Below are 23449 nucleotides of genomic sequence, written 5' to 3'. Positions count from 1 at the left end.
CTTCAGCATCAGTCCTTCCAATGAATATTCATGTCTGATTTCCTTTAGAATTGACTAATTTGACCTCCTTGCAGTCCAAGGGACTCTTGAGAGTCTTCTCCAACATCACAGTTCAAAAGCATCAATTCGTTGGTGCTCAGCTTTCCTTATGGTCCAACTCTCACATCCATACATGACTACTGGAAAAACCATAGCTTTGACTAGACGGACCTTTGCTGGAAAAGTAATGTCTTTGGTTTTTAATTCTCTGTCTAGGCTTGTTGTAGATTTTCTTCTAAGGAGCAAATGTCTGTTAATTTCATGGCTGCTGTTACCATCTGCAATGATTTTGGAGCCCAAGAAAATTAAGTCCGTCACTGTTTCCACTGTTTCTCCATCTATTTGCCATGAAGTGATAGGACCAGAACCATGATCTTTGAATGTTGAGTTTTAAGCCAGCTTTTTCACTCTCCTCTTTCACCTTCATCAAGAGGCTCTTTAGTTCCTCTATGCTTTCTGCCATAAGGGTAATGTCATCTGCATATCTAAGTTTATTGATATTTCTTCCAACAGTCTTGATTTTGGCCTGTGCTTCATCCAGCCTGACATTTTGCATTATGTACTCTGCATATAAGTTAAATAAGCAGGCTGACAATATACAGCCTTTACATACCCCTTTCCCAATTTTGATCCAGTCCATTGTCCCATGTATAGTTCTAACTCTTGCTTCTTGACCTCCATACAGATTTCTTAGGAGGAGGGTAAGGTGATCTAGTATTCCCATCTCTTGAATAATTTTCCACAGTTTGTTGTGATCCACAGAATCAAAGATTTTAGCATAGTCAATGAAGCAGAAGTAGATATTTTTCTGGAATTCTCTTGCTTTTTCTATGATTCAACAGATCTTGGCAATTTGACCTCTATGAGCTGCTTATATAGTCTGGATATTAACTCTTTGTCAGTTGTTTCATTTGAAATTATTTTCTCCTGTTTTGAGGGTTGTCTTTCAATCTTGCTAACTGTTACCTTCATTGTGCAGCTCTTAAATTTAATTAAATTCCTTTTGTTTATTTCTGTTTTTATTTCCATTTTCTAGGAGGTGGGTCAAAGAGGAACTTGCTGTGATATATGTCAGAATGTACTGCTTATGCTTTTTTTCTAAGAGCTTTATAGTGTCTAGCCTTATATTTAAGCCTTTAGCCCATTTTGAGTTTATCTTTGTGTGTGGGATTAGGAGGTGTTCTAGTTTCATCCTTTCACGTGCAGCTGTCCAGTTATCCCATACCACTTATTGAAGAGGCTGTCTCTCTCCATTGTATATTCTTGCCTTCCTTGTCAAAGGTAAGGTACTTGGGACTAAGTTTATCTCTGGGCTTTCTATCTTGTTCAGTTGGTCTATATTTCTGTTTTTGTGGCAGTACCATACTGTCATGATGACTGTAGCTTTGTAGTATAATCTGGTCAGAAAGGTTGATTCCTCCATCTCCATTCTTCTTTATCAAGATTGCTTTGGCTATTCGAGTTCTTTTGTGCTTCCATACAAATTGTGAAAATTTTTGTTCTAGTTCTGTGAAGAATACCATTAGTAATTTGATAGGGATCACATTGTATCTGTAGATAGCATTTTGTAGTATGTATAGTCATTTTCACAACCTTGTATGTTGATTCCAACCTTGTATATTGATTCTTCCAACATTGTATATCTCTCCATTTGTTTGTGGTGTGTTTGAGCTCTTTCATCAGTGTCTTAGAGTTTTCTGCATACAAAACTTTTGTCTCTTTAGGTAGGTTTATTGCTGGGTATTTTATTCTTTTTGTTGCAGAGATGCATAGGATCGCTTCCTTAATTTCACTTTCTGATTTTTCATTGTTAGTATATAGGAATGCAAGGAATTTATGTATATTAATTTTATATCCTGTGGTTTTTATAATATTTATTAACTCTAGTAATTTTCTGGTGGCATCATTATGGTTTTCAATGTAGAAAATCATGTCATCTGCAATCAATGAGAGTTTTACTTCATTTCCAGTCTGGATTCCTTTTATTTCTCTTTCTTTTCTGATTGCTGTGGCTAGGACTTCCAAAACTATGTTGAATAAAAGTGGTGAGAATAGGCACCCTTGTCTTATTCTTGATTATGGAGGACATGGTTTTTGATCTTTTACCATTGAAGATAATGGTTGCTGTGGGTTCACTGTATATGGCTTTTATGATGTTGGGGTATGTTCCTTCTATGCCTACTTTCTGGAAAGCTTTTATCAGAAATGAGTGTTGAATCTTGTCAAAGGCTTTCTCTGCATCTATTAAGATGATCATATTATTTTTACCTTTCAATATGTTATATGGTGTATCAGATAGCATGTATTGAAGAATCCATGCATCTCTGGGATAAAGCTGGCTTGATCATCTTGTTAATGTGTTGTTGGATTCTGTTTACTGGAATTTTGTTGAGGATTTTTATATCAATGTTCATCAGTGATATTGGCCTGTAATTTTCTTTTTTTGTGGCATCTTTGTTTAGTTTTGGTGTTAGGGTTATGGTGGCCTTGTAGAATGAGTTTGGGAGTTTTCTTTCTCCTGCAATTTTCTGGAACAGTTTGAGCAGGATAGATGTTAGCTTTTCTCTAAACTTTTGGCAGAATTTGCCTGTCAAGCCATCTGGCCCTGGACTTTTTGTTGAAAGATTTTTGATTTTAGTTTTGATTTCCATGTTTCTGATTGGTCTATTCATATTTTTTATTTCTTTGGTTCAGTTTTAGAAGGTTCTACTTTTCTAAGAATTTGTCCGTTTTTCCAGGTTGTCCATATTATTGGTATATAGTTGCTCATAGTAGTCTCTTGTGAGCCTTTGTATTTCTGTGTTTTCTGTTGTAACTTCTCCTTTTGAATTTCTGATTTTATTGATTTGAGTCTTCTCCCTTTTGATGGGTCTGGTTAACAGTTTGTAAATTTTATCTTTTCCCCAAAGCCAGTTTTTAGTTTTATTGATCTTTGCTATTGTCTCCTTCATTTATTTCTGCTCTGATTCTTTATGATTTCTTTCCTTCTACTAACTTCGGAATTTTTGTTGTTGTTGTTCTTTTCCTAATTGCTTTAGGTGTAAGATTAGCTTGTTTATTTGATATTTCTTATTTCTTGAGGTATGCTTATATTGCTATAAACTTCCCTCTTATCACTGCTTTTACTGTGTCCAGTACGTTTGAGTTGTCATGTTTTCACCGTCTTTTGCTTCTATCCATATTTTGATTTGCTTTTTGATTTCTTCAGTGACTTGTTGGTTATTCAGAAAAGTATTGTTTAGCTTCCATGTGTTGGTGTTTTTTTTTTTTTTGATTAATAGATTTTTCTCCTGATGTTGTTATCTAATCTTATAGTGTTGTGGTCAGAAAAGATGATTAGAATTATTTCAATTTTTAAAAATTTACCATGGCTTGATTTGTGTCCCAAGATCTGATCTATGCTGGAGAATGTTCCATGTGCAATTGAGAAAAAGTGAAATCTATTGATTTTGAATGAAATGCCTGTAAATGTCAATTGGTCAAACTTGTCAAATGTATCATTTAAAGAAGAACTAAAGAGCCTCAATGAAAGTGAAAGAAGAGAGTGAAAAAGTTGGCTTAAAAGCTCAACATTCAGAAAACTAAGATCATGGCTTCCGGTCCCATCGCTTCATGGCACATAGATGGGCAAACAGTGGCAGACTTTATTTTGGGGGGCTCCAAAATCACTGTAGATGATGACGGACAGGGAGGCCTGGCATGCTGCAGTCCATGGGGTTACAAAGAGTCAGACACAATTGAACAACTAAAATGAATTGAACTCTGTATAAAATAAATAAGCAACAAAGATATATTGTACAGTATAGGGAAATAGAGCCATTGTTTTTAATAACTTTAACTAAAGAGTACAAAAACATTGAATCACTATGTTGTATACCTGAAACTAATATAATAATGAGCTATATTCAATTTTTAAAAGTTTTAATATTAAAAGTATACTGGAGCAAAAAAAATAAAGCTTGTATTTCTTTATGAATTTTCTTTCTGGGTAATCTGTCAACTGGTGTGAATGGGGTATTAAAGTCCCCCCACTATTATTGTGTTACTGTTGGTTTACCATTTTAATAGTTGCTGGCATTTTCCTTATGTGTTGGGTGCTCTTATTTTGGGTACATATACTTAATAATCATTTTATCCTTTTCTTGGGTTGATGCCTTGATCATTATGTAATGTCCTTCTTTGTCTCTTGAAACAGTCTTTTTTATAAAGTCTATTTTATCTAGCATGAGTATTGCTATTTCCACTTCCTGTTGATTTCCATTTGCATGGAATACCTTTTTTTAGATCCTCACTTTCAGTCTGTATGTGTCCTTAGGTTTGAGTTGGGTCTCTTGTACATAGCACATATCTTGGTTTTGTATCCATTTATCCAATCTGAATCTTTTGGTTGGAGTGTTTAGCCAATTTATTTATATATATGATTCTGAATCTTCCCTTGTGGTTCAGACTGTAAAGAATCTGTCTACAGTGCAGGAGACCTGGGTTCAATCATTGGGTTGGGAAGATCCACTGGAGAAGGCAATGGCAACCCACTTCAGTATTCTTGCCTGGGAAATCCCATGGATACAGGAGCCTGGTGGTCTACATTTCATGCAGTCACAAAGAGTAGGACACAACTGAAAACCAATGCTTTCATCCATCACTTTGTTGCTTTGTGTTTGTTTTGTATGCCTTTCCTTCTTATGTTTCCTGTCTAGAGAAGTTCCTTTAGCGTTTGTTTTGGAGTTGGTTTGGTGGTGCTGAATTCTCTTAACTTTAGCTTGTCTGGAAAGCTTTTGATTTCTCCTTTAAATCTGAATGAGAGCCTTGCTTGGTTGTAGGTTTTTCCCTTTCATCACTTTAAGTATATCCTGCCATTCCCGTCTGGCCTGCAGAGTTTCTGTTGAAAGATCGATCAGCTCTTAGCTTTATGGGGATCCCCTTGTATGTTATATGTTGCTTTTCCCTTGCTGCTTTCAATATTTGTTTTTTGTGTTTAATTTTTGTTAGTTTGATTAATATGTGTTTTGGCATGTTTCTCGTTGGGTTTATTCTGTGTGGGACTCTCTGGGCTTCCTGGACTTAGGTAGCTATTTCCTTTCTCATTGTAGGGAATTTTTTGACTATAATAGCCTCAAATATTTTCTCATGCCCTTTCCTTTTGTCTTCTTCTTCTGGGACCCCTATGATTCTAATGTTGTTATACTTAATGTTGTCCCAGAGGTCTCTGAGACTGTTCTCATTTCTTTTTATTTTTTTCTGCTTCAGCTGTTTTCAGCATTTTACCTTCCAGTTCACTTATTTTTTCTTCTGCCTCAATTACTCTACAGTTAGCTCCCCGACAGTGTATTTCTAATCTCAGTTACTGTGTTGTTCATTGTTTATTTATTTATTTTTTAAAATTTTATTTTATTTTTAAACTTTACATAATTGTATTAGTTTTGCCAAATATCAAAATGAATCTGCCACAGGTATACATGTGTTCCCCATCCTGAACCCTCCTCCCTCCTCCCTCCCCATACCATCCCTCTGGGTCGTCCCAGTGCACTAGCCCCAAGCATGCAGTATTGTGCATCGAACCTGGACTGGCAACTCGTTTCTTACATGATATTTTACATGTTTCAATGTCATTCTCCCAAATCTTCCCACCCTCTCCCTCTCCCACAGAGTCCATAAGACTGTTCTATACATCAGTGTCTCTTTTGCTGTCTCGTACACCGGGTTATTGTTTATTATTTAATTCTTTTTTGGTTTGTTTGTTTGTTTGTTTTTGTTAATTGTTTATTCTTTAATTCTTTTAGGTCTTTGTTAAACATTTCTTGTATCTTCCTGATCTGTGCCTCCAGTCTATGTATCCATGCCTCCATTTTATTTTCAAGATTCTGGATCATCTTTACTATCATTACTATGAATTATTTTTGTTGTAGACTGCCAGTTTGTCTTCATTTGTTTGGTCCTGTGGATTTTTACCATGTTCTTTCATCTGCTGCATCTTTCTCTGTCTTTTCATTTTGTTTAATTTACTATGTTTGGGGTCTCCTTTCTGTAGGCTGGAAGGACATAATTTCTCTTAACTGTGGAGTCTGCCCCCGTGGGTGGGGTTGTACCAGTACCTTCTGGAGATTTCCTGGTTGGGAGACATGCCTGTGTTCTGGTGAATGGAGCTCGATCTTGTCTCTCTGAAGGGCAGTGCCATATCCAGTAGTGAGTTTTGGGGTATCTGTGGGTTTGGTATGGCTCTGGGCAGCCTGTCTATAAATGTGCAGAGTTATATTCCTATTTTGCTTAAGATGTGGTGTGGGGCATCTGGCACTGAAGTTTACTGGCCTTGGCCTTAGTGTTGAGAGGCCCATAACAGGCTCTTGCCTGTTAATGTTTCCTGGGGTCAGGAGTTCTCTGGTGGATCAAAATCCTGGAGTTGAGTCTCCCACCTCAGGGGTTCAGGCCTGACCCCTTACTGGAACTCCAAGACCTCACAAGCCACACAGCATAGACGACCAAACCCCGAGACTTTTGCTGAAGGCAACACTCAGCAGCCCAGAACACCCAGCGAGACTCATACCAAAGTCCTCCAATATTTCTAGGAAGGTCTCTGGACCTGTTGTGGGCAGTATGTGGTCAGCTCAGTCTCAGATGTGGCCTTACTTCAGTTAGTACTTACTCCTAAAGTTCACAGTTTCCCCTAAAGTTCACTGTCTGTTCCCTGCCTAGCCTCAAAGCAGCGAAGGCCAAGGCTTATTGAGGCTCATTTGTTCACTCAGGCTGAGAAGTGGGGAGGACATGGCAGCCACAATTTGGATGCACCAGGGAGTGCCTGTGACAATAGAGACTTGATGGACATTGGTACAGTCTGAGGTGGGTTGTATGCTTTCCCAGAGGAATTGGCCTCAGATTATGGGTCCCTAGAAAGAGTCAAGGTGATTAAGCTTCTGGCAAGGTGTGGAAAGTAACCTGTGCCTGCTCATAACCGGGCAGTTGTGACCACCTCTGGGGTCAGGACTGCATCAGCGGTGTTTTGCCTGCTCTCTCAGGCACTTTCCCTGGGTTTGGCAGTGGCAATTGTGTTTAATTCCACAGATGACACTCTGAGTGGTTTTGCCAGATTTGGCAGCCACCAAAACTGTCTATGAGTGTGGTGTTAAGTGTCCCAGAAACAACAACTTCTTGCTGCTCTAGGATGCCCAGTATTTTCTCTGGACTCTGTCCACTGTGTCGAAGTAGCCCTCTCAGAGTATCCTCATGGAAGCCAACCCCGATCCTCTTCCTGGGATCTGATACTTGAGCCTGTGCCTTGGCACCCTGCCCCCACCCTCTGTTGCGGGCAGAGGCGTGTGAGCTGCTTCTCAGCTGAGAAGTGCTGTTTGGCAGTAATTTCTGTAGTGAATTTTCTCCGTTTTGTCTCCTGAGCCCCCTGCCACCATCACACTCCCCTCTGAGGTTCCAAAGCTCCCTCCCTGACTCTGCCTGTGAGAGGGTTTCCTAGTGTCCATAACTTTTCCCTCTTTCATGACTCCCTCCCTGGGGTGCAAGTCCCATTCCGAAATCCTTTGTCTTGTTTTGTCTTTATCTTTTTCCCTACCTCTTTCTAAGGATATTGGCTTGCCTTTTTGAAAATTTGGGGTCTTCTACTGTTGTTCAGAAGTTGTTCTGTAGGAGCTGTTTTATATTTAGACGAATTTTTTTATGTACTTGTGGGGAGGAAGGTGATCTCCTCCTCTTATTCTTCCTCCATCTTCTTGCGTTCCCCCCTTATTGTTTCTTAACGTTAGAGTTGAGGTTATTGGTTTTAGTGGAAATTGATTCAATTCAAATTAGTCTCTAATTTCCATTTTTATTTCTTCTTTGATCTTTGGATATTTTATTTTATTTTTATTTAAATTTATTTATTTTAATTGGAGGCTAATTACTTTACAACATTGTATTGGTTTTGCCATACATCAACATGAATCCACCATGGGTGTACACGTGCTCCCCATCCTGAACCCCCTCCCACCTCCCTCCCCATACCATCCCTCTGGGTCATCCCAGTGCACCAGCCCCGAGCATCCTGTATCCTGCATAGAACCTGGACTGGCGACTCATTTCATATATGATATTATACATGTTTCAATTCCATTCTCTCAAATCATCCCACCCTCTCCCTCTCCCACAGAGTCCAAAAAACTGTTCTATACATCTGTGTCTCTTTTGCTGTCTCACATACAGGGTTATCGTTACCACCTTTCTAAATTACATATATATGCGTTAGTATTCTGTATAGGTGTTTTTCTTTCTGGCTTATTTCACTCTGTATAATAGGCTCCAGTTTCATCCACCTCATTAGAACCGATTCAAAGTGTATTCTTTTTTAATGGCTGAGTAATACTCCATTGTGTATATGTACCACAGCTTTCTTATCCATTCGTCTACTGAAGGACATCTAGGTTGCTTCCATGTCCTGGCTATTATAAACAGTGCTGCGATGAACATTGGGGTACACGTGTCTCTTTCTATTCTGGTTTTCTTGGTGTGTATGCCTAGCAGTGGGATTGCTGGGTCACAAGGCAGTTCTATTTCCAGTTTTTTAAGGAATCTCCACACTGTTCTCCATAGTGGCTGTACTAGTTTGCATTCCCACCAACAGTGTAAGAGGGTTCCCTTTTCTCCACACCCTCTCCAGCATTTAATGCTTGTAGACTTTTGGATAGCAGCCATTCTGACTGGCGTGAAATGGTACCTCATTGTGGTTTTGATTTGCATTTCTCTGATAATGAGCGATGTTGAGCATCTTTTCATGTGTTTGTTAGCCATCTGTATGTCTTCTTTGGAGAAATGTCTATTTAGTTCTTTGGCCCATTTTTTGATTGGGTCGTTTATTTTTCTGGAACTGAGCTGCAGGAGTTGCTTGTATTTTTTTGAGAGTAGTTCTTTGTCAGTTGCTTCATTTGCTATTATTTTCTCCCATTCTGAAGGCTGTCTTTTCACCTTGCTCATAGTTTCCTTTGTTGTGCAGAAGCTTTTAATTTTACTTAGGTCCCATTTGTTTATTTTTGCTTTTATTTCCAATATTCTGGGAGATGGGTCATAGAGGATCCTGCTGTGATTTATGTTGGAGAGTGTTTTTCCTATGTTCTCCTCTAAGAGTTTTGTAGTTTCTGGCCTTATGTTTAGATCTTTAATCCATTTTGAGTTTATTTTTGTGTATGGTGTTAGAAAGTGTTCTAGTTTCCTTCTTTTACAAGTGGTTGACCAGTTTTCCCAGCACCACTTGTTAAAGAGATTGTCTTTTCTCCATTGTATATTCTTGCCTCCTTTGTCAAAGATAAGGTGTGCATAGGTGCATGGATTTATCTCTGGGCTTTCTATTTTGTTCCATTGATCTATATTTCTGTCTTTGTGCCAGTACCATACTGTCTAGATGACTGTGGCTTTGTAGTAGAGCCTGAAGTCAGGCAGGTTGATTCCTCCAGCTCCATTGATCTTTGGATATTTTAAATGTCTTTACTTACATTAAATTTGGGGACTTCTTTACCTAATTGAATTGCATGAGCTTCCCAGGTGGTATAATGGTAAAGAAGCCACCTGCCAAGCAGGAGACGTGGGTTTGGTCCCTGGGTTGGGAAGATCCTGTGGAGAAGGAAATGGCAACCCACTCTGGTATTCTTGCCTGAGAAATTCCATAGACAGAGGAGCCTGGCAAGCTATAGTCCATAGGGTTGCAAAGAGTTAGACATGACTTAGAGACTAAAGCAACAACAGCACTGTAATTTCACAATGGTCAGATAATATATTTTGTAAAATTTGATTATTTTTGAATTTATTGAAACGTTTTTATGGTAAAATGTGGCCTATTATCATAAATATTCTACTATTCTACTTGTACTAGAAAAGAATATGTTTTCTGCCATTGTTGTTTGGAGTTATATCAATATGACCAATTAGGTCAAATTGGCTGATACTGTTATTTTGATCATCCATATTCTTGCTGATTTTCTGTCCACTTGTTCTATCGGTTATTGAGAGGTATATATAGAAATCTTTGATTATGACTGTGAATTTGTCTTTTTATCTTTGTAATTCTAAGATTTTTGCTTTACATATTTCAGAATTTTATTCAGTTCAGTTCAGTTACTCAGTCGTATCTGACTTTTTGTGACCCCATGAGCCGCAGCACGCCAGGCATCCTTGTCCATCATCAACTCCCAGAGTTTACCCAAACTCAAGTCCATTGAGTCGGTGATGCCATCCAACCACCTCATCTTCTGTCGTCCCCTTCTCCTCCCACCCTCAATCTTTCCCAGCATCAGGGTCTTTTCAAATGAGTCAGCTCTTCTCATCAGGTGGCCAAAATATTGGAGTTTCAGTTTCAACATCAGTCCTTCTAATGAACACCCAGGAGTGATCTTTAGGATGGACTGGTTGGATCTCCTTGCAATCCCAGGGACTCTCCAAGAGTCTTCTCCAACACCACAGTTCAAAAGAATCAATTCTTTGGTGCTCAGCCTTCTTTATAGTCCAACTCTCACATCCATACCTGACTACTGGAAAAACCATAGCCTTGACTAGATGGACCTTTGTTGACAAAGTAATGTCTCTGCTTTTTAATATGCTGTCTAGGTTGGTCATAACTTTCCTTCCAAGGAGTGAGCATCTTTTAATTTCATGGCTGCAATCACCATCTGCAGTGATTTTGGAGCCCCAAATAATAAAGTCAGCCACTGTTTTCGCATCTATTTCCCATGAAGTGATGGGACCAGATGCCATGATCTTAGTTTTCTGAATGTTGAGCTTTAAGCCAACTGTTTCACTCTCCTCTTTCACTTTCATCAAGAGGCTCTATAGTTCTTACTCACTTTCTTCCATAAGGGTGGTGTCATCTGCATATCTGAGGTGATTGTTATTTCTCCCTGCAATCTTGATTCCAGCTTGTGCTTCATCTAGCCTAGCGTTTCTCATGATGTACTCTGCATAGAAATTAAATAAGCAGGGTGACAATATACAGCCTTGATGTACTCCTTTTCCTATTTGGAACCAGTCTGCTGTTCCATGTCCAGTTCTAACTGTTGTTTCTTGACCTGCATACAGCTTGTCTAACTCAATGAAACTAAGCCATACCATGTGGGGCCACCCAAGATGGAGGAGTCATGGTGGAGAAGTCTGACAGAATGCGGCCCACTGGAGAAGGGGATGGCAAACCACTTCAGTATTCTTGCCTTGAGATGAACAGTATGAAAAGGCAGAAAGATAAGACACTGAACGATGAACTCTCCAAGTTGATAGGTCCCCAATATGCTACTTGAGATCAGTGGAGAATTTTATTACTAGGGTACATAAACATTTAGGGTTACTGTGTCTTCTTGAAGAATTAACACCTTTATTATTATGAAGTGACCTTCCCTATCCATAGTAATATTCTTGCTCTGAAATCTAATTTGATCTTAATGCAGCAATTCCAGCTTTTTCTTGACTGCTGTTAGTCTGATGTATTTTTTAAAGCCATCCTTTCACTTTTAACGTTTTTGTGTATATTTAAAGTGCATTTCTTGCAAATAATGTACAGTTGGGTCTTGATTTTTATCTAATCTGATAATCTGTCTTTTAATTGATATGTTTAGGTCACTGATATTTAATTTTATTAGTGACATGGCTGGATTTAATGGTATCATCATGTTGCATTTTTCTAATTGTGATTTTATTTATAATTATATAACTAACTTCAAGTGATACTATACTACTTAACGTGAAGTATAAGAATCTTACAATAGTTTAAGTTCATTTATCAACTTCTGGCCTCAGTGTCTTACCCTGAGACTCCTGAATTAGAGCCACCTCCTGTGAGAGAGCAAATCCCACATGGTAATATCTTTGCCTGAGGTTGGTTGAGAAGCTCCTAGGGACTGGTGGTAATCAGAGAGGCAGAGATAAGGCATCTGATACTGTGTCCTGGTCAGGGCCAGTCAGCCAAAAGCAACAGCTAAAACTTATACAGTGGGAACAAAGCTGACAATGGCACTCACCATTTGAGGATCTTGAGTCTTCCCTAAAGATCTTTGAGGGTCATGAGGAACCACTGGATATTTGAAAGAAGAAACCTATGTATCTGTCTGTCATTTATCTTCTTAGATTGATCAGCCTAGATAGTATTATCCTCTTAGAAGACAGGTACATAGGAAGATAGAGTCCTTGTTTCTGTATATCAATCTAACTGAATTTATCTATCAATAGATTAATATATAGATAGTTTCTGTAGATGACAGATAGATTGATAGAATAAGCAGTGTTTTAAGATTAATCAGCAGTGGGTTGGTAAGAAGTGGCTTCAGTCAAAGTTTACTGAGAGCAATCAGAATTGGCAAAGGTGGGGAGATGAAACCTGGATAACCTGGTGAACTGAGGCAGGAACAAGTGGATCCTGCAAGATCCATATCATTTTATTCGGAACTGCTCTCATGGCTCAGTACTGTTAATTTGTAATGTATCTTATTTCTCTATCTTGTTGGAGGCCTGTCCCTATAATGTCAAATTCATTCTCTCCTTTAGCATCTAGCATCATATCTGGCACTTACTGCATGTTCAATGCAGAAATGTAGAGGAGAATGTCATTGATAGGACCAAAATGACATTTCAGGTTCATGTACCTGGAAGATTAATGATGTCATATAAAAACTAAGAAAGAGGGAAGAGAGTGCAGGCAGTGAGCTCCCTTTTCCTTGGCAAAATGTCTCTTAACCAAATTTTCCCATGGTCAATGACATATTTATTTCATTTCCCAACTAGGAGAACAAAAGTGGACTAGCTGTGCATTAACCCATTGGGTGATCTGGGAAGAGTAACCCATCCTGTTCGATTTGATGGGTTAGAAGACATCTAGACTCAGGGTGTGTGTGAGGGGTTGAAGCTGCCACTGGAAAAGACAACTGCAGAAAGGAGCCCTGGGGACCTGGAAGGCTAGATTCACAGTTTCTACTTCTGCAAACACAGAGATGGAGAGGGTCCCATAAGCTGGTCTGGGAAAAAAATTGTTGGGTACTAGCTTTGATATGCCTATTCAATAATTTTTTTCTTAACACAAAGAGTTGAAATTATATTACTTCACATCCACTGTAATTTTTCAAAGTCAGCTTTGTCTTCTGTTTTCATCATAATAACATGAAAGCTAAGAAGCCACTCTTTTGGTTTGGTCCCTGAATATCTGCATCATCAATGTGTGTTTCTTGTTCTTGGAGGATGCTGAGGGGAGTAGGTATTGACATCTGAAGTTGCGGGCTACTGAAGCCTCAACTTTCCTTTCCTGCAGAACTGAAGCATGAGATCCATGTCTGGCGTCTTACTGCACAGCACATCAGCCCAGCCAGCAGGGAGGAGACAGCAGTTCGAGGTATGCTCCTGGAGAAGGTGCTGACACTGGAGCACCTGCTGGCCCAGAGGCTACACAGCTTCCACAGGTACCAAGTCAGACTGTGCTCAGACCACTCTTGGTTTACAACTGTGGTCCTCATCTTTACCAATTATGCTCAATGGTTGAATTGTCAATAACCTTTATATGACCGCCCTAAGAGTGTTCAAATGTCAACTGCAAAATGTGAGCTAAAATGATTGTGTAGAGTCATCCATGGTTCTGCAAAAGAGTAACACTAACCGCAGGCTACTAGGTAGGTTTTGGGCACCATACACTGTGTTAAGCCTGTTATGGTGCATGCTTTTATTTAACCCTCACTTGCTGTTGCTGCTAAATTGCTTCAGTCGTGTCCGACTCTGTGCGACACCATAGATGGCAGCCCACCAGGCTCCCCCGTCCCTGGGATTCTCCAGGCAAGAACACTGGAGTGGGTTGCCATTTCCTTCTCCAATGCAAGAAAGTGAAAAGTGAAAGTGAAGTCGCTCAGTCGTGTCCGACTCTTCTCGACCCCATGGACTGTAGCCCACCAGGCTCCTCCATCCATGGGATTTTCCAGGCAAGAGTACTGGAGTGGGGTGCCATTGCCTTCTCCGAACCCTCACTTAGCTCTCTGGAATGTGTGCTGATATTAGTCCCAGTTTAAGGATGAGAAAACTGAGGGTCAGAAAATTTGAGCAACTTGCCCAGGGTTATACATCCAGAAAAGAGTGATGTCTGGGATTGAGTTCACATGCCTGTCATATTTCAGACCTAACACTTTGCATAACAAGAATAAAAAAAACAATTTAACAAAGTAATCTAATGAAATGTTCTCCCAGTAGCTTATTTTCAGGGAGCTCAAAGAATACCTAAGTCTTAATTCATTTCTTGGAGTTTGTTTGTTTGTTTGGCCTTGCCAAGTGTCACATGGAATCTTAGTTCCTCAGCCAGGGATCGAACCTTTGCCCCTGAATTGGAAGCATGGAGTCCTAACTACTGGACCACGAGTGAAATCCCTTGAATTTATTTTTAATCAAAGCTGAGATCTAATGGGTAACAATGAGGTGCTGAATCTTTCCTCCTCACTTGGATGACATGCTGAGTTCCAACCTGTCTTTACTCTGGAAGTACTGCCAAGAAGTGCAAAAGCCTGCCCCCCCCCCTCCCGCCCCTCAGGAATGTAGAAGCAGTCCTGCAGCAGGATCAGGTATTGGGTGGAGATGAGGTCTGTCACAGCAAGGGGTACTGAGTCCTTGTGAAGGTAGTGAGAATGATCTTACAGGTGGCAATTTGGTGAGACCAGCCCTGTGTTCCCAGAGAGTAGGCAAGAGTCTGAGGACAGGAGCTGGGCACAGTGCCAAGACCAACCTCTGGGGGTCATCTAGAGTGGTTGCAGCTGAGTCTGGGTATTGGGGTGAGAATTCCACAGGTGAGTATGTGGAGATTCACTCTGTCCAGAGATGAAGCCCAGGGAGAAGCTCTGTCTCAGCATCCTTAGTTCTATCTCAGCCCAGAACCTCGTGGCACTGGAGAAGCAGGACCCGGTGTCTCCAGTTTACAGGAAGGTCCTGAGTTGCCGACTGGGGACAGAGTAACCAACTTCAGCAACAGGCATAGATCTTAAAAGGAAAACCTTTGTAAATTAAAGATGCAGCAGTAAGTTTTTCTGAATGTATTAAATCTCCTGACCTTCAATTTCTTCATGCTCCTTCTGACATGGGCATTAAACATAGTCAGTGTATCTCAGGGTTAAAATGGGAAGAGACACGTGGATTCAGAGATTCATCAAGTTTCCATCAGCTCATCCTATTTTGATCACAGAAAGGGAAACTGAGGCGGAGAGACTGCAGTGGCCTTTCTAAGGCCTCACAGTCACTGAGAAGCAAATAGTAACGAGGGTGATCTAAGTCATGTACTAGCTCTACAGGTCTTATTTCTACATTTTATTTTTAAAATTTCCTTAGAACCATTCACTTGGGTCAGCTGTGATTTCCTCTAGGGTCTGTACTGGCTGCGTGGCCAACCTCCATTAATATTATGACATGTGAGAGCTCATGAAGACTAAATTCGCCCCCACAAATCTTTTTCCTAATTGATGAGGGAGGAAATAAAGCAGAAAAATAAGTTGATAGGAAAGGTTAAAAAAGAAAGGCAAGTGGGAACAAATAGAAGTGACTGAAATAGAAATGGAGATAAGGTGGGTACCATGACTAGAGGGGAGGGCAACAGACATAAGTGCTTCAAGGTATATTTCCAATTGATAGAAATCACCACTAAAGCAAGTGGCACTTCTTTTACTGTTTTCTCCTTTAATTAAATTATAACACAGCCTCATTTTGAAAAAAATTCAGAAAATTCAGAAGTAAAAAGAGATGACTTACTGTCTCATTCCCTGTCACTTCAGTTGTGTCCAACTCTGTGTGACCCTATGGACTGTACCTGCTACGCTCCTCTGTCCATGGGGATTCTCCAAGCAAGAACACTGAAGTGTGTTGCCATGTCCTTCTCCAGGGGATTGTCCCGACCCAGGGATCAAACCCAGGTGTCCTGCATTACAGGTGGATTCTTTTCCATCTGAGCCATTACGGAAACCTGCCTATTTACATTTAGGCCAGTATTCTGATGTTTCCTGTGCTGTACTCATACATACCTCATTGAACAGTCTGGTCATTGCATGTGTTACTTTTCTTGGGAATGTTTTGAGTGAGCATCTTTCCTAGTCCATGAACCCAGCCCTACTGGGTGCCCTATATGACAAGAGCTGCCCCATTCTATGGCTGCACCTGGTGTCATGCAGTGGACAGCGTCCAGGCCAGGGGATCATTCTGTGTGCTACTGCTGACTGCCATCCTGCCAGCCTCACTGCTCAATGACAGCAGGAAAATGATGTCTGCACTTTTCTCTTTTAGACAGATCTCACAGGAAGATAAAAATTGGGAGACCAATATCCAGGAGCTACAGAGAAAGGTATTATGGTTTCTTTTCTTAGGGATTTCTTGAAGAATAGAGTAAATTCCTTTTCTTTGCTTCATGTGAAGTTGCAACTGAAAGTCACCTCTCTTTTATTCCTGTAATTGTACATAAGACGGCTATTTCTTTGAATTAATGGGAAAGATAATTTTCCAGACATGGTAAGCTCATTTTGTCCAGGAATTGAAAAGTTAAACTTCTTGTATTTCCTTTAAGATAGGGCAACACTTTCTGTGGTTAATGTGGATGTAGGGAAGGTTGACTGGCTCTTGGCTCCACCTGACCTTGAAAAGCAAGTCTGTGGTTCCCACTGTGCAGGTTAAGAGGTGGAAGCCAAGACAAGAGAGGTGTGGTGCTTGAGACGGAACACCTCTGGGGGTAGAAATGGAGTGTATGTCTTCTGTCGTACAGCTCTGACTTGGGGAAGCAAATGTTATTTTGAGTTCTTTTGTCATTTTCCTGCCTTGGTGGAATTTCTCAACCCACCTGAGGACACACAGTGCCCTAAGAGAGCTCTGCCCAAGATCTGATGGAAGTAATTTGTAATATCTTCATGAAATTTCAAATCCAGGTGGCTTGTTTCCTAGGGAGAGGTAAAATATCCACCCCCTAGTTATGATAGGAACATTTGATCCTTTGCTAAACAAAATTTAAACGTTGGGACCTGTGGCTAACATGTTCCTTGAGTCTCTCCTCCCATCATTTGTCCTACTCAGATGGTCAGGATTAGGGAAGGCAGGTGTGGCTGTGACACTTTTCTTGCCTCAGGTTTAAACAGACCCTGTGTGGTTCTGGCCACAAGTTAGGGATGAGACTACCTCTGTGCATACCTGGCGAACAAGGACTGGAGAGCTACCCTCATTATTTCTCAAACTTTTCATTCTGATGACCCCAGATAATCAAATGGTAAAATTTGATCGATATCCAAAAATAACAAAGCAAAAACTTTTGATTATCTTATACCAGCTGAATGACACTGACTTCCCTGATCCCTTATTTCTGGCATTGGAGTTGGCATGGTAATACCCAGTTTCTATGGTTAGCTTGGCCCAGTGAGATGCCAGGCTCCTTTCCTCCTGATTCTGCATCACAGACTGATTTAGCAAGATTGGCTTCCTTGGAGGGTGAATGGAAAGACGAGTGGGGGCCAGCCAAACTGCAAATCTTGGCAGTAGGTGGGGAAGGAAGATAGTGGCTCCCAAGGCAACCCCTAAGCCCATGACCAGGGGGCCAGGATCTGCTGCCAAAGCCACTGTGACACAGAGGGATATGCTTATGATTTTTGTGGCAGCAGCTTTAACTGTGTGACCACAGGAAATCAAGAGAGGAAATCTATCTCTGTCTCTGTCTATACCCATACTTACACTCAGGTCTGTGTCTGTCCTTGTCCATGTCTATACCCTTGTCTATACTCATTTCTGTGTCTATGTATATCTCTGTATCTTTATCTATGCCCATATCTTATGCATAGCTCTGTCTGTATCTACCTATACCAAGATCTGTATTGATAACCTTATTTATATTTACATCTAGACTTGGATATCCTAGGCATAGACCAACAAACAGAGGTGCTGCTGGGACCACACTGAAGAAAATACACAGTGCAGTTGTTGGTTCACACAGTGAAGTGTGATTCACATTGGGACCTGGTTAGATGTGCCTTGTGTACAAGCATCTGTGTCTGCTTGTTGGGACCTTACTCCCTGCCCCAGTTCTACACAGCCATGGCCCTCAGAACACAGAGCGCTTTGGGAACCTTGCCCTGTCTTGCCCTCTGGCTCAGGCTCACTGGAAGGAGGTCTTCAATTCCAAACCTAATGAAGGTGCTACAGTGCACTTCCCCTTACCCACTGAATGCTGGGAGCAGGATCCATATGTGTCATTTGGTGACTAGGGGACTGCTAAGTGCATTCATCAGTAGTGGGGCTTTGCATAGTAAACAGAAAGGTGAACTCTTGAAGGGCCAAGTCTTTGGAGGTTATGTGTTGGCTCCCCAGTGGCTTTATCTCATCTAATGCTGGCAGTGGGGCTGGGAACAGCTTAGCATCTCTGTGTCATGTTGAAAAATCTATTTAGTCATGTGTCATATAAAAGGGTTTTACTATATTTTAAATTTATTGTGTTAATTGTTCATAGATTTTGACTTCAAGATTCTGTAATGTGGCAGTCTTGAATCTGTACCCATGAATTTATAATCTTTCAAGTTCAAGATGTTTTATATTTCATCACAAGGAGAAATTTGTAGTGATTCGAATCATGTAGGGTTGTGGACACATTGCAGAAATTAGGTTGCATTGAGTACATGAGTTGTGTTTTCCTCTCTTACAGCACAGGATATCAGATAAGATTCTGCTCGCCAAATGCCTGACAGTGTTGGTATTTGTTATCTTCATGTTTTTTCTCAATTCATTTATCCCTGGTGTTCATCTTGATCTTGGTGAGTCTAATTTTTTTGCTTAGCTTTTGTTGATGGGCTTTTCAAGTGATATCACAATCTGGAAGGTTTCAAAGCTTGTTTCCAGACATTGGTGAGGGCTGAGAGGGACAGTTTTCTGGAGGAGAGGAAGAGGAGGAAAGTAGAGAGAGACATCTTAGTGCCGTGGGTCCTCAGCTCCTCTAGGTTGAACATTAGAAGGGATAGAGAGCAAGGTAGATAGCATCATCTCTATCATACTTAATTGGATCTGATCTTCAAATTGTTACCTCAGAAGCACCTCCAGAAAAGATAAGAGGTTATTTCAGCAAGGCCACAGTCCTGCAGATTGTACAACCCGATCTGATGATTAGATTAGAGACTGTTAGTGAAAGGGCCAGAGAATTATAAGAAGTCTACACTGGTCCTTCTTCTTACTCGCAGGTTCATCCATTTTCCCTGTGCATCAGAACTCTGATCTCCCACCTGCTCCTGTGAGTTTCTCTTCTCTTGCTTTCACAATCCTATGGCTCTTACTTTGTACTTTCTTAAGGTCTAGGTTGTATGGCCCATCTCCACCTGACACATGGCCATCTTGCAGAATGAACTCACCAGATATCTTGTTTACCCTGACATTCTTCCACTGTTCATCAACGTTTTTCATGCTTCTTAGGTCTTTCTAATTGATTTAATAGTTATCTCTATTGCTTATTGTATCTTTATTTAAAACAAAATAAAACCATTTCCAAAACTCACCTCAAATAAAATTTTTACCTATGGCTTTCCTTCAAAAATTAGCTCTTCTAAAATGTTTTTATAAAATTTAATTTACTACAACATTTGAAGAATATAACTTCTGTAGAAAGCAAGAACTCTTAACTGTGTAAAATAGATGAATATCATGGGAAGACTTAGTTATTCAAACCACAGCATTGCTCCTTTGGTTCTTGGCTACCACTAAGACTCTCTAAATCTCTAAAGATTAGACAAATACTACAAAACTGGTAGTTTGTGGGCAGGATTCCATTAGCTAATTCTTTAGGTGTTCACAGATTATTTTGTTTCTTTTCCTTTTTTCTTCATGTTTGCAAAATTTACTAGGCTTGAAGGAAAGTTATTGTCTCGGCTACAGAAGCTTTCAAATTTAAACAGGTTGTAAAACTCTATTTAAACTTTACTGTCATACCTTCAATTGTTTTCTTATAATTTTTAATTAAAGTATAGTTGAATTACAATGTTATGTTACTGCTGTAGAGCAAAGTGACTCAATTTTACATATATATATATATATATATATATATATATATATAGTTTTTTTCATATTATTTTCCATTATGGTTTTTCACAGGATATTGAATATCATTCCCTGGGCAATACAGTAGGGCATTGTTTTGTTTCTAATTTTGTTTGAGATCCCATTTTAAAAGAACATATCATGTATTTTAAAGACTGAAAAAATATATTGAAATTTGCATGCAATTTTGTTAACATTTGACAGTGGTATAAATAACAATACTTTAAAAACTTAGTCACATCTTTTACCATATCTATGAGGTGGAAGGGTTTATTTTGTTTCTGCTTTTAAATCTTGTGTTTTTGGATTGTGGATAAATTCTTTTATCTGGGGATTCTAGAATACATAATCTGTATATTTGCATGTTCGCTGAAATAGGAAAGAGGTTGACCTGGAGAAAAGTTTGATTAGCAAATATTTAAAATGGAATACAGTTTTCTTAGAGCTTCAGTAACTCTCTTGATGGGAACAGAGGCAAAATTAATACAGGATCTTCCCAGGGCTTCAGTGGACAGATCATTTGTCCTTGGTGAAGTGCTGTATTGAACATGACATGCTGGGTAAGTTGAAGCATAATACAATGTAATGCCATGTAACATGATGTGCTATCACATTTCACAGTGTATATCATGTAACATGTGACATAATATAACACAGTGTGATGCCACATGACAAGATGGTATCACATAAGGTGTACCATGTAACACAGTGTGATATCACATAATACAATGTGGTGTCATATAACACTGTGTCATGTCATGTAATAAAACATGACATCTTATAACACATTCCTTTATTTAAACATCATAACCTAAACTCAACAGTGATTATCATTCTCTTTTTCTCGCTAATTTTATTTTTTAAATTATCATAGAGAAAAATTGATTTTTCTTTTCAAATTCAAAATTCTATGAAATTTAACAAAGATGTATATTTATGTAACTGCCACTATAATCAGAATACAGAATAGTTCTATCACCCCCCCCAAAATTTCTTTGTATTATTCTTTTGTATCACCCTTTGCCTTAATCCTGGTGATTCATCATATGTTCTCTATCACTATATTTTTGTCTTTTGTAGAATGTCATACACACGAACTCAGACAACCTTTGGGACTGACTTTTCTCTTTCATATTCATCCATGTTATTGTGGGTATCAATAGTTCTTTCTTTTTGTTGCTCAGTAGTCTTCCATGGTATGGAGATACCAGTTTGTTTATCCACTGGCCCATTGAAGGACATTTGGGTTGTTTCTAGTTTTTGGTAATTGTGAGTAAAGCTACTTCAAACATACATGTACATGGTTTTGTGTAAACTTAAGTTTTTATTTCTTTTGGGTAATTACCTAAGAGTAGGACTGCTGGATCATATTGTGAGTGTGTGTTTAGCCTTAAAAGCAACTGCTGCACCATTTTCCAGAGTGACTGTAGTACTTTGCACTTTCACAGTAGTGTATGGGAATTACAGCAGCTCTGTTATCTTCATTAGCAGTCAGAGGAGGTGATGTAGACTACGTCTTAAATCTAGAACTCATGTGTTATTATAATCTTTGTTTACTTCCCTGTCGCCTGGTATCCCCTACCCCAGCTAGATTCAAGGGTATGGTACATGCCATCTAAGCTTTTCTCTACTCAGTGCCTTGTGTTAATGCCTGATACACTAGTAGATATAAGATATAGGTTAATAGGATGCATGTACAAACTTCTTATAGATTCCAATTTCATTATTGTGAGAATTTCATGTGTGGTTGAGTCATCCTCGGCTCTCTAGGGAGCAAAAGCCTCTTGTGGGGATCCTTCATTGGGGAAATGATACCAGGGAAGAGATGTAAGGGACAGAGAAGCAGAGTAGTGAAAGGATTGAGTCAAAACAAGGCTGAATCATTATCTGACCACATTATGGGTCCATAGGATTATCTGAGAATAAATATGAGATGTGTCTCAGGACTGTCCATGGGGCTGTAGCATTACCCATTGGTGCCCATCATCCATTAGTCCAAGTTCTTTCCTATGGAATACCAACTTACAGGTACATGTAGCTAATAAATGCACGAAAGGCATGCAACAGAGGAGCCCCTGCTGGGAAGCAGGTGTTGGTACATGGATTCAGGGGCAGACTTGGTCAGGGTACAGCTAGGTATGAGAGCATATTTACTCTCTGGCCACTGCCACAGACTTCCAGTGAGTGACAGGAGAACCCCAAAGGTATGCAAGAGGTGAACAATAATGAAGAAAGAAAAGCCCATGGTCACAATTCATATGCACCTGGCAAAGAAATAGTTCCCTAATGTGCAAGTATTTTTATCTGTTAAGACATACTGAAATTAATTCCAGATTGCTCAAGCAGTTATGCAGAGACAGGTTCATAGTCTCCACATGAAGTTCTTGGGCACCAGATATGTTTCAAAATTCTGACCTTTTGTTTATATTTTACAAAGCCATGAGAACACACTGAATTGTATATATTAATAACACCTCTGAGGGGTTCAGGGACGGCACCCTGTCCTTCAAGCGTTAATAATTCTGTAGTGAATCTTGAATATTTTCTACAAATGGGATAAATTATGACCACAAATAGCCTCATTTCAGTTCAAATCAGAATTTGTTGTATGTTGACATAAAATGTAAAAAATTCGCTTTCTCAAACTTTAGTATTCTAAAATCTAAATTCTAAAATTGTGGATAACTGAGTATAAAAACTATAAGAATCAGTGAGCTGGCTTCAAAATTTTACCTTTGTCTTTAAAATTTATAATCTTGATTAACAATTTTCTAGCTCTCCTTCTTTGATAATTAGTTCACAGTATCCCCCTAGGTTTTCTCACAGTAAGTTTGATTCCATTTCATTTCTGGAGATATTCCTGTAACTATTTCCTTGATATTGTTTAAAATTGCTGGTGTTGTCAGTGTCACTCAGAGAAATTTTATTGTCTTTGTTAAAGTATTTTTTAGCTACCAAGGGAATTATTAGAATGATACTGGGGACTTCCTAGCTGTCCAGTGGTTAAGACTCCTCACTTCCAATACAGGAGGTGCAGATTTGATCTCTGATTGGGAAACTAAGATCCCACATGCCATGCGGTGTGGCCAAAAAGAAAGACAAATAAATAAAGTAAAACATAGAAAGGGACTCCAAGGAACAGTGTGCTCCAAGGTGGGGGTGAGGCGGAGAGGGTGGAAGGGAGCAGAGGGAAGCAGACTTAGGAAATGTTTGGAAAATCACTCAGACAAAGGGCATGCTCCAGTCAGCCAAACACTTTATTCTCTTTTAATTTTCTTGTCTTTTTGTTTTGCTCATGGCAGAATGGAGATGATCTCATTAGTTTCCCAAATTATAGGATCTCATTTTCAACCACGTGGAGCAAAAAGTCTATTTTGAATCCCAAATTCCCTGGTGA

The 23449-nt window shown here is 39.5% G+C and overlaps 1 protein-coding gene across 3 annotated transcripts in view; it reads left to right on the top strand.

The window, feature by feature from the left end:
- OCA2 (OCA2 melanosomal transmembrane protein) overlaps positions 1-23449 on the top strand; it is a 285968-nt gene that overhangs the window by 127019 nt on the left and 135500 nt on the right. For all 3 annotated transcript variants that reach the window (XM_027554353.1, XM_027554352.1, XM_027554354.1), the window contains 3 exons: positions 13295-13442; positions 16285-16342; positions 18674-18782. In XM_027554353.1, the coding sequence (XP_027410154.1) occupies positions 13295-13442; positions 16285-16342; positions 18674-18782 (315 nt within the window). The remainder of the gene's footprint in view (positions 1-13294; positions 13443-16284; positions 16343-18673; positions 18783-23449) is intronic.

This window comes from Bos indicus x Bos taurus, chromosome 2 (assembly GCF_003369695.1).
Source record: "Bos indicus x Bos taurus breed Angus x Brahman F1 hybrid chromosome 2, Bos_hybrid_MaternalHap_v2.0, whole genome shotgun sequence".
NCBI lineage: Eukaryota > Metazoa > Chordata > Mammalia > Artiodactyla > Bovidae > Bos > Bos indicus x Bos taurus.
This window is presented reverse-complemented; position numbering and strand designations above follow the sequence as displayed.